This window comes from Penaeus chinensis, chromosome 10 (genome assembly GCF_019202785.1).
Source record: "Penaeus chinensis breed Huanghai No. 1 chromosome 10, ASM1920278v2, whole genome shotgun sequence".
Classification (NCBI taxonomy): domain Eukaryota; kingdom Metazoa; phylum Arthropoda; class Malacostraca; order Decapoda; family Penaeidae; genus Penaeus; species Penaeus chinensis.
In genome coordinates this window covers 17,221,509-17,234,008 of record NC_061828.1, presented here as the reverse complement: position 1 = coordinate 17,234,008, position 12,500 = coordinate 17,221,509, and the positions used below count along the sequence as shown (strand labels likewise).

Sequence of the window (12,500 nt, the reverse complement as noted above, 5' to 3'; positions counted from 1 at the left end):
CATATAATAGAGCAATGCGTTGAAATAGTAAAAAGATTCGAATAATGTCTGGTTCCCCAGTCCATACTTTTTTTTTTTTATCAAAAGTTAGGCTTATATACCCTCACTTTCCATTTTTTACCTGGTTATTTCATACATATTTTTTCTTTCTGCAGTTCTTTCCTTGCTCATAATTCTCCCCCTCGTGAATACTTCTCTGCAATTAATTCCGCTTTATCTTAAATATTATCGCTTCAAGGTTTTGTCTTTTCTACTTTTGATTTACCTCTGCCTCACCCCCCCCCCCTTCTCCCCGCCCTTCTCTCGCTCCTCCCCTCCACTCTCCACTTCCTCTCCTCCTCTTCTCTTCCAACCTGCTTTTCCCTCAGCACTGTAGTCGCTTTTGTTCTGGTTGAATGATGACTTACAGCATCTGTTTTTCTTGTAATATTTTAGTATGATATAATTCCTTTTCTTTCTCCCTCTTTTTCATTTACATTTAGCTTTTTGTGCTATTGCTTGTGTCTCCATTGTACGTGACTTTATCCAAGATTTAGCCTTGGTGTTCTAACAAGTGAAGTCGTTTGCATGTATAACAAATGAAATGAAATGAATAACAATGCTCCCCCTTCGACCGAAAGCAAAATGTTCTTTGTATTAGAGCAATGAATGTTGGAGCTTCCCCTTTAACTCTGCATAATCCATGCTCCTTTTCGTAATCATATTTGACTTAATTTCCTGTTTATTTGCCCTTTTCTTTCTGTTATGAGGTGCCATCAGTATTTCTCGTTCCCTTTATTTATCAGTTCTTGTCGTTACTCGTTCATGATCGTTCATAACGTCACAATCTCCCTCGAAAGGACTGTAAATACCTCCCTCCCGACTGGCTTTTGATGAGATGGATGCTCCTCCTTGGTGATCGGGACCCTAGTCGTTCCTGAGCCGCGATTCCCACTTCATAATACTCTAACCTTTACTTATCCCGATGAAAAAAAATCAAGAAAAGAAAAAGGAAACACGAAACTATTAAAAAAAGTTCAACTTACAGCTTTCAATTTCGATGATGCAGAGTTGTCGGTCCATCGGGAAATACTGCAGGTTCATGGGGCAGGAGGCAGTGATGGTCAGTCTGAGGGTGGCGTTGACGAAGAAGAAGGCATTTCCCAAGGGCACGAGGAGCACGGGCGTCACAGCGTTACCAGAGGGCAGATGGTGGGAGAAAAAACAAGAAGAAAAAATCGAAGTTAGTTCGGTCTTTGGAATTTGAAAAGTAGCACCAGCTCGGCCTTTAACTGAGGTGAGGCTGATCGACAGATAAAAAAAAAAAAAGGAATGCATTTGATGCCCACTGAATTGTTCTCAGGGACAGAATATCTATGCCTTTTTCTGTATATGAGCGCTGATGACTTTTAAAATAAGACTGTTATATCAATTTGAAAAACTGTTGTACAATAAGGGATGAATTATTCATTATCTTAGGAGATAGTGTGCTCACAATGCGAACTGCATGTAAGCATAATGAACTGTTAGGACAAAAACATCTATGTTCTCTGATGAAAGGATCCTCCGCTAATTTATACATGGCGCTCAAATACGATACTATAATCTGTATATGAACAATAGCTGTGGGCAAAGGGACGTGGTGGGCCTAGCAGTGTGGGGGAGAATGTACAAAGGACTACGGAACAATCATTCCACGGCACATGAACAAAGCAAAGGGATCACTGGAACAATAAGAACATTTGGGTCATGAAGGAATTTGCCGCTTTATTTGAAATAAAAATATTTTGTCATGACAGTTATCACTGCGGTCAGAATCATGATTATTTAGTGGGAGAAAGACATTATTTATTTAAATCTCATCATTATTTAATAACGATGGCTAGGGCACTGTATGGGAATTAGCTATGCATTTTAATGCAAAATGTGACTCCCAAAGGAACATAATCTTAAATAATACTAAATTAAAAAGAACAGAAATCAATTAAATTGCAAGGAAGCCATTGGAAGTTGAAACAATACCTGTTAGTCTGAAGACCCAAAAACTCACATCTAAGAATTCCTTTGAGATCAATGAGAGCGGGAATGAATGGGACGAAAATCCCCTCTTCATCTTATGTGAAGGAACACCATGAATGCTTCGCGATCTGGGGAAGACTTACCTCTCTTCTGAAGACTTTCTTTCCTAAATCCCTTTTATGACCCTCTCACTACCCTAGATACAGCTTGGGGTAAAGCAAAAGCTAAAAAACAATGTTGCATTGGAAGTGACTCTGACTGATATATGAGCCTAATTTTATCCCCCTGTTACTAAAACGATCATGTTCCTTGTCCAAGTATGCAAGTGTGTTTGATGAAAAAATTATCTGCAAGATACAAGCCTAAACATACAAAAAGAAAAAAAGGGAAAATTGGGTAAAGGATCAGAACACTGAATTGGGAAGCCAAGTACGTAGTGACGGTCTCAGCACACGTCGCCTTGTTCATATTGGCCAAGTTATCGCTACTATTTTTCTTATAATTTTCCCTTTTTTCATCTTAACTAGCTCCTGACTTAGTCTGGTGTAACATACCAAGCTGTATTTACTCCCTTGCATGAGTGACAAGCAAAAACATTAGCTGTGATGAACAAGGAGAGACGCGAGACTTCTTGAGGCTTTTGCTGAAGAGTCCAGCTGGCGGGCCGTCCCTGGGCCTACTGAGACACAACCTGTACTTAGCCGGGAAGACTTTCACACCGATGTCTGCGCTCTGCATGTGCTGCCCTTGTATATGTAGGTTTGCACATGTACGTACACACAAAATACGGTAACATTTACGGTATCTCTTTTATTCATACACGCATAAACACAAATACACGCTCGCGCACGCACACACACACACACACACACACACACACACACACACACACACACACACACACACACACACACACACACGCACACGCAAACGCACACGCACACGCACACGCGTGCACACATACACACACACACACACACACACACACACACACACACACACACACACACACACACACACACACACACTTTTACGCCACATGCATACGCGTATAAATGCATGCAAACAGCCATTCACCCACACAGACACACTAACAGAGAAAATAAGACACCAAACAGACAAACAGACAAAAAATGGAAGGAAAAAATACGGGGAAAATCCATTCAAATTAAACAGCGATCAGGTAGCCCAGGGACGTCATTGCTAGGGTCGCCCTCATCTCACCGTGAAGCTGTGTTGGTAGAGATGATGGCAGGGAGAGGAGGTGGCGAATCTACCTGTCCTGGCTCCTCACTGTCTTACCTGATGCTCCGCAACACATTGCCCTGGCTGGTGATTCTGAGCATCTCATTAGAGGTGGTTGCCATGTGAAAATAGGACTTCTTCTCATTGGCAAAAAAGGTGTCTGGAACCCAAATTTTCTGCAGATACTCCGACCCCACCGTGAGTTCGTCCAGACCCCCGCGGTCGGGGAAGGACAAGCGAGGGTCGGTCCAGTGTTGACGAAAATAAAAGTCGAGAGTAAAGTCCTGAAGATCGGAGAAAACAAAAGCAAGTGTCAGATGAAGATCTCAAGAAGTGCTATTTTTTTAAAGCTGAGATAATGACTTCTTTTGTCTGACTACTTTTTTTCTCTTTTTTTATGCAAATTAGATGGTAACTGTTGGTCAGAAAGTAGATATGAGTCGATACAAGTCGGTAATACGCAGGCAAACATCCACGCGATTCTTCAATCATACTGTGAAAGAGGCACGAGAAGGGAAATGATTAAAGGCGAATAATAGATAAAGAAGAAGACAAAAGAAATGGGAAAGAAGACGAGGGAAGACGCTTAACGTTACATTCAAGACAGACAGTGGGAGGTGAGTGAGTGAAGACACGGTGTACTGTGCAAGCTCAAGTTCTGAGTACAAGATCTAGGACACTGTGAGCAGCACATAAGGATCATTGGTTGTGGCTAGGTTGGGCAGCTGCTAGAGAATCCTTTATGAAAAGTACTTTTGAGTTCTTGAAAATGGACATTACACTGGTATTACGACCTGCATCCAGGAGAATTAATCAATGGATTACTGAAATGTTAAAACATTACATTATCTAGAACAAACTACCAATAAATAAGACAACTGATATTTACATATACATACATAATCATTTATAGACATAACATGAGATTAACATTTTGAAACCACCATGAAGTGTCATGGTAGACCATAAGCTGATCCTGGCCGCAACCAAGACCTGCCAGGGACCCAGGCATGTACCATGGTCTGTGCCGAAGTACTGCTACGGGGTGTATTGGCGTGTCGTGGCAAAAGACAAGAGATAGAACAGGAACGAACAAAGGTGTGAAAAAAATAAATAATAAAAAGGAGAGCTGTAGAACAAGATGGTGATATCAATCCATCATCCATAATGATGGCATTCCAACCAGACAGTAGAACAGAGTGAGTATATTGTGGCATGTAATAGAATGGATGCTGGGGCCACGTCCGCCTGAAAATGTGAAAATTACACATTATAATTAATAGTGGAAATATCGATTGTTCTTGGGGCGAACTCCAACTCTTGTTCATCAGAGTTTTTCTTATTTTTTTCTTTTATCATTTTTTTTTGAAGATGAAAAGAGGCCAAGAAACATGGGGAAGGCTTCCTTTTTTTCTTGTACTGAGTGTTAGATAAGTTTTTTTTTTTCTTTCCGTGGATTTCAGATTTCAGTACACAGAAAAAACTGAAGGGTAACGTTCAGTAAGCTTGTATGGATATGGGGATAACGTTTGTAGCAGTCAGATTTAAACATGTGTAGTTATAGCACATGTAATTGACAATTCATTACTATATCATTACTTTCATCATTCTTTATTATTATGTTGTCGTTATGATGTTTCTTTTTTTGTGAATTTTGTTCCGGTGTATAATCTTCATACATCTGAATTACTGAATGCTACAAATAATCTTGGTATTCAAATGACTCTAAGGGTATTTAATTCTGCATGTATTATGTCAGGGAACCATTAGAACGATTGGAGATATGTACCATGTATTTTTGGGGGTGATTTCTTTATATTTCTAGTCTTATATTCAAGTATGATAAACGCACCCTCAACTGCTTCACACTTGGTACTGTGGAGTATTTTTTCTTCAGTTAGAAATTGAATTTAATAGAGGGAGAATCTATTATTTTTGGACAGTGACTTGTACGACATTTTTTTCTGTTTATGAACTCCATTAGTTTTCATAGCTTTGTCTTGGGGTTATCTATATTACCGATGGATCTGTGACATTATCGGTCGTGAGAATGAGAGTTTTGGATGTTCAAATGTCTATCTTGGTGATGAAAATCGCTTGACTACCTAATAACAAATTCAAATCTACAAAATCATAGAAAACAGAAGAAGAACTGAGAGGCAGACATGTGAGTTTATTTTAAAAAAATATTCATGGACGTTGCGTATCGATGATATATATATATTTTTTTTCAATAAAGGACAGGCAATGAAGATGTAAAAACCTGGACAGATAGCCAAGTACTTCAGCACGCTTCACTGTTTATAAACGTACGCACTGCAGCACTACACGCGGTATGAGGATAGAATGGGCAAGAATATAATATACGGGTTAACTTCCAGTAACAGAGGCACACATACGACCAGGGCCATTGCACACAGGCAGCCAACTGGAAGGGAAGTGTCCCAATCTGAAGGAGTTTTGTAGGCAGCAAAGTCATGTTTTGGGGCGGCAGAGCGAGGGAAAAGGAGCTTAGGCAAAGGTAGTCTCCAAGTAACGAGCCAACCCTCGTACGCAGATCAGGGTGGCATTCCTCAAGTGATATCGAGTAATAAATGCACGTAATCTCTACTGTTCGTCTGAGGATCAGCGCAGGAAAATAGTGTTTTTCTTTTCTTTTTCTGAGGGCTGGAAGAAGGGTAGGGAGCGAATTTGGATATTCAAGCGATGGGTAGGTTCGTTGCAACATTTAACAGGTCAGGGACTGCTCATGGGGAGGGTGGTGTGCACAGCTGCTAAAGTTTTCTATAAGCAAAGCAACATTTATTCCAAAGAGACAGACACAGAGGAAGTTTTTGCATCATACACGAGAGAGAAAGAGAGTCGGGTAAGGGTGAGAAAGAGCACACGTGGAGTGACTTGAGTCAAGCTCGATAGTTCATGAAGAGGAAGGTAATCTTACATTAAAGGAAGATCCAGTGCTATACCGAAAGCTTGAAGGTGGTGACCTAACAGTTAACCTGGCCGCAAGCACACCCTACATAATGCCCGGGTAGTCCGCTGGGAGACCCCGATGAGGCGCATAGGAGGCACAAGGTTAATGCTTAAGGTAACAAGGCGCGGAAAGGAAGGCGTTGGCTGAGAAGATCTCGGGAAGCTGCTGACAAGTCCACGGGCTCTGGTTCTACGCAGGCCTGGAAGCCCAACAGTTACCATAACGAGACTACCGTCCGGGGGAGGGGGAAGGGTTATGAGGAAAGGTGCCATCGATGTACCTTGCAGGATATTAGCTCGATCTATTATAGTGTAGAGGGTTGTTTGTTAGGCTTGGAAGGGGTCGAGAAGAAGGCTAAAGAAATTCTATATTGCATATGTTTTCGTCGCACGCGAGTGTACTACTAAATCCGTCAGCAGAGATTACAATCAGTCATATATGATCTGCAAGGTATCTCATCATCAGGACAGGGCAAGAGACTTGTGTAAAGAACGGTTTCATTATTGACTTGCATCAGTTTTAAGCAGCGGAAAGGAAGGTTGTATTTAAAAGAGTTCCCGAGTTCCCCTAATTTCAATGCTCAGAACTAAACCTGCACCGTCGCAGTCGATCTCGAGGTCGTTTCTGGGAGTTCCTCCTTATCATGGAATGCACACCTTCAGACGGAGGAGAATGACTTTCAACTGTATTTACCTTATACTCCTCAACACTGTGCCGTTAGATGAGATCCGCAAGAGTTCATTGGGCGTGGTCACTGTGTGGTAGTATGCCCGCTTTTCGTTTGGAAAGAACGTATCGGGCACCCAAATTTTTTTGGTGTAGTCTGTGCTGACTTGGATTTCTTCCAAACCTTTATGTGCACTGAAATCTAATCGTGGATCTGTCCACAATTGCCGAAAATAGAAATCCATTGTGAAATCCTGAAGAATAAAAAGAGAAAAAAGGTATAATGAAATAGTTGTGGTGATACAAATTTATAAGAAGAGAATTTACACCTTAAGCCTAACGAGAGATCAAGTTGTTAAGGAGCCGGGTCAACAGTCAGTCGCCTCTCTGACCAAGCCATTAAAAGGGCCGTTAATTTGGACTTTCTTTCAACGATACATCAAGTCATGGCTCAGGACTAATGATTTCTGCTGTGGAGATGATACAGGCAACCTAGTAACTGCAGTAGTTCTCGCGAGAGCCGTTCATTACGCTCTCTGTAATCACAGTGTTCTCGAATCCTCTTGAGAGATTAAGGTTCAAATCTTCCTCCTGTTAGCCTACAAGCAGATGATGACTGGAGTGCCGGGGTGACGAAATAGAAGGAGACAGAGGGATAGATTCAGAAGCGGCGAGCGAGAGGAGGCGGAGTAGGGGGGGAGGTTTTGTTATGCAAGCGCAGTGATTATCATATTCTAGAGAACTAATATAAGGTCGTCCCGAAGAAGGCGTGTCGATATCGGGTACCTGGTCTCCGGTGCTGTGCTGTGCTTACCGTGCGCCAGCTGATGCTTTGCGTTCAGCTGGTACCTTCAGAAAATACACACGCGATGCTGAGGGTGGGTGAAGAAGGTTGAAGCTACTCATCAAGGCAGTCTCTCACACGGTTCTTCTAATGCCAACTTAGATCTTTGCGGAAAATGGCAGAATTTCTGTCTATTGTAAGAGAATGTGATGACTAACAATCAAGAGGTGCTTTGTCAACTAAGATTGCATCTGACTCGGCCAGTGTCTGTCTGAAATTTCAAGGCCCGTCATGTCAAAGAGAGAGAATTTTTTGTGTCAAGGAAATATGTTATCTGCTAAGATCTGCAGGTGCAGTCTTGAGTGTGCCACTAGCAAACTAACTAAAGTTGCTAAATGAGCCAACTAAGAGAATATGATTAAAAAAAAATCCTCTTGATTACGAATCTAACTTGGGACTCTAGCATAAAAGACCTAGAGAGGCACCACGCAGTTGTGGTAGGGAGCATATATTACAACTCCTTCATGGAGCAAGCACTCTAGGCTAAAGGACTAAGTGCAGGTGGACAGAGAGAGCTGCCCCGGGGGGATTTTGAAGGGGGACTCGTGCGCCTCTCACCTCCAGGCAGCAAGGCCATGGCAAGGTTAGTAAAGCTGAGATCTCCCCTGTTAATGGCTTTTAAAAGAATGGCTTGATTTGGGGGGAAAGGGATCGAGCAGTGGTTTACAAAGAGAAAAAGCCAAAGCACTAATTGCTGACGAATCACTGGATCAGAGAAGGGTTAGGTGGAGGGATGGTTGAGGAGTTGTTGCTTATTACCTGCCTGAAGGTTGTCCTTTGAAAGATGAACTTCAGCAGATAAAGTGTAAGCTAGCATTCACTTGCAAACATTCCATACAAGCCTCATAGACTGTTATTGTTTTACTCCTTTTAGTTTCGTTTTTTCAAGGTAACATGCATGATTAACCTGGTTATCTCAGTTGACACTAGAGTACACTGCTCAGTTTGGCACATGGCTTACCCAGCCACGAAGACCGTTTGCCACATGCAAGCGTTACCAGTGATAAAGGGACGAGATTGAGCAGAGTAGTGCTGAGTGCTGTTCAAGTAACTTGGCAAATAGCGTGCGATTTGTTCTAACAGGTCTCACTTTACTATTAAGGATTTTAGCGTTAAATGCATGATGTATATATGATTGACACGTAGTCTTCACGACAGCACTATCATCCATGTCCTATGTGCTTGTCTGACCGGTAAGTTATTTTATATATAAATATTTCATATTCCACTTTCAAATAAAGTAAACAAGGAAAGTATATAAGAAACATCAGCATCATAAATGATACAAGGAACTAAAACAAAAACCAAGATAAACTGATATCATTATGAGGAAACGTGGGAGTGGTGATGGTGGTAGCTAATAAAAATGCTATTAACAAACGGAAATAAGTGATAGATGCAATAATTCTGGAATAATGGAGACTTTTATACTGACTGGACCACGGCTAACACTCAATACCCCCATAATTAGTTGTTGTTCAAATAGATGAGTACAGAGAAAGTACACTTACATTAACCCATTTTGTAGAGCTGTTCATTTTTTTCATTTTGGATAAAGGGTCTTCATTTTTTTGTTTACATTAAATTATCTCAGAAATAAAATATAGCCACAAACAGACACATCTTTGTGGTTCTTCCGATACAGCGGGACCCATGCTCTGTGGCAGAGTTATTTGTCAAAATTGTAGCAATGTATTGAGCGTTGCCTTCAGACCCTTTCCTTCAAAGGCTATACATGGAAGGCAGAAAAACTCACTGGATTCCCGCGATCAGTCAGTAGATAAGGTTAGTGTTTTGCACTTTGAAGCACCAACGCCATCTATTGGAGATCTCGCATGAGCCCAGGGAGCTTTCCTGTCTTCCTTATATAGTCTTTGCTTTCCATGCGTGCCTCTCCTCATGCCATGCAAGGTATAGCCTTGAATCAATAGTCTCTGAACCTAGCCTCACAGGGGTTTAGTTACCTCTCTCGGTCTAGAAAACATACATTCATGATATAGATATACAGATGTAGATTATAAACTTTCTCTTTTATACTTGATGACTTCTGTACTTTTGTTATTAAAAAGCAAATTTAGACAACTTTAAACTTGACACTAAATGCATAAATTAATGAGCTTGATCTCTAAGTATCTAAAGGATAAATGCTTAAATCTACCTTACTTCTACGTGCAAAACTTCCATGTGGGTTAATAGCCACATCAATAGTCATCAGTTATTAGTGACGTGAGAAATTTTCCACTGCTACTGAATCCATCACCCATTTGGAAGCTTGTAAAAATCCTTAAATCTACAAACGACAATGAAGAGCAGGGGGTGGGAACAGCAGGGAGACAGCTATTGGGCTTTCGCAGACAACAACAACAATGGTGGACATCATGGGACGGGGGTTTAGAGGGGCGGATGGGAGAAGGGAAGGGAAGGGGATACGTCATGTTGTCATGTTGGGGCTGACGATGACGTGTAGGCTCATGGCTGGGGGTTGGTAAGTTTTCATGCAAGAACGTCGGTCTGCGGTGGCGGAAGTGCGGGAGGAGGAGAGCAGGGGCCAAAAAAAGAGGAGCTACTAAGGTGTGGCAGGGATCAGGGAGATGGGAGGGACAGGAAGAAGCGAGGAGGGAAGGTATGGGGGTTAGGGAGAGGGTTAGGGACGGGGAGATCAGCATGCGACACGTGAAAGTGATTGCAAATCAGAGGTTTCGGGAGTTGGGAGAAAGGGACAACAGACTGCTTCCGCCTCTGTACAAGCAGGCAAAACAGTGGGCGTTCTCACAGGCAGGTAGCAAAGGTCAAAGGAAAAGGGACAGTGGGGGGGAGGGGAGTGCAACATGACCTGCTGAGTGGCTCTCTCAGGCATTCCCATTGGTCCAAAAAGGAATCTACAGTGCACTCTATTGGTTAAGGCAAGTGCAGACAATGCGTTGCGAACACAAGCGGTTCTGATTGGTCAACTGCTTGTGTAGTAGGAAGTGTTAGATTCAAAATATTGATTTGGGAGACAGATCATCAAGAAGATTTTTTTTTCTTTTTTGGGTGGGGGAAATAAGGAATATCAAGATTGATGAAAAATCTTAAACAGTTCATAGGAAGGGAGGTCTAAATACCATATCGTTAATTTCTATGAAGTCGAGAACTTGGTACCTCGGGTCTTTCTAGTCATACAAACTACTGGCTAATCCATGCAGAAGGAGATGAAAGACAGTCGAAGAGAGTAACTAAAAAATATCAAGTCAAGAAAATTCATAAAATAAATTCAGAAAACTTTTTTTTTTTTTTTTTTTTTTTAATTATATACAAGATAGCCTACTAAATCAGAAGCCCTTAATGAGATGTGTAAGAAGGCAGCGGATTGCCTTCCCGCGATCGGTGGGCGTGGGTGTTTGTGGTGGTGCTGAGGTGGTGGTGGCGGTGTGTGTGTGTTTGTGTGTGTGTGTGGTGAGTGGTGGTGATGTTACAAGTGCACCGCTCCCGTCTCATTCTCCATTGCACGGATACATCACTTTACTTCATCCTTTATACCTACACTCGGTCGTACGTCTGCGGTGGTTCTCCTACCCAATGACCAACACTTCCCATACTTATCCACTTCTGTTCTCAAAGGAAAGGCAGGTGAGCAATTGGAAATGATTTCCTTTTTTGTTAAATAATAAAAAGTTAATGCAGACATTTTGTATTGGAAGCCAATTATTGTTTTTTAAGTATTAAAGAAGTTGGACTATTTAAGAGATATATATGTGAGGCGATTTTACACTAAAAGGTTTTTATTTACGTGGAACAACGACAAGATCTGAATGACTAATGAATGTAAAATTGCCTCCGATATTGCACAATATACATTTATTTAAATATAAAGTAAAATTGATTCTAAAACTATTGTAATGAATTAAATGTCTGTGGAGATGATAAATTATCTATTAATTTTTCTATCTCACTATTGGAACTATTTATTATGAATGTATGAATGATTTTTTAAAAAAGAAAGATATTGATGTAGAGCTAATGACTTTAATCACTGAACAGGATTCATTTTCTCTTTTGATAGCTTTCTTAAAAGGACAAGGATATAGGTTTAATGACTCATAGAATATTTACACTTGGAAGAAGACACATTATCTTTAATGAGCACGGTACGACAGACTCTGGCTAGGATAATGCACCTCGCTAAACAGCCCTTAGAAGAAAAGACGTCTTGACAACATCAAGGCAAACTAGATTAATTCTAACAGCGGGACGGTCTACAAGGCTACGCTCAGGGCCTCCCGCACACTACGGCGCCCAACTTCGAGTCCCAGGCCTTGTGCAGGTGCCTGCTTCGCTGCGGCGGCGAGGGCGCTAAGGCTGCTGGCTGCGGGATATGCAGGTCGCTCGCTCGCTCGGGCATACAGGTGTGTGTGTGTGATTTCATACATACCTACATGCATATATTCTCGGGTATGTGCTTATATATAATATATATAGACGCGCACACACACACACACACACACACACACACACACACACACACACACACACACACACACACACACACACACACACACACACACACACACACACGACACACACGACAGACACACACACACACACACACACACACACACACACACACACACACACACACACACACACACACACACACACACATATATATTACACACACATATACATATATATGTATATATATACGTATATACATACATACATACATATATATGTATATATATATACGTATATATATATGAATATATATATGTATATATCTATATATATATATGT

General features: G+C 41.4%; 1 protein-coding gene across 12 annotated transcripts in view; it reads right to left on the bottom strand.

Moving 5' to 3' along the window:
* Positions 1-12,500, bottom strand: part of LOC125029970 (gamma-aminobutyric acid receptor subunit beta-like) — a 330,100-nt gene that overhangs the window by 97,742 nt on the left and 219,858 nt on the right. For 11 of the 12 annotated variants that reach the window (XM_047620164.1, XM_047620168.1, XM_047620166.1 and 8 more), the window contains 2 exons: positions 3,301-3,527; positions 1,026-1,108 (listed from right to left, as the gene is read on the bottom strand). In XM_047620164.1, the coding sequence (XP_047476120.1) occupies positions 1,026-1,108; positions 3,301-3,527 (310 nt within the window). Of the gene's footprint in view, positions 1-1,025; positions 1,109-3,300; positions 3,528-6,910; positions 7,138-12,500 lie in introns of all 12 variants that reach the window. The other variant, XM_047620165.1, reaches the window with a different exon arrangement.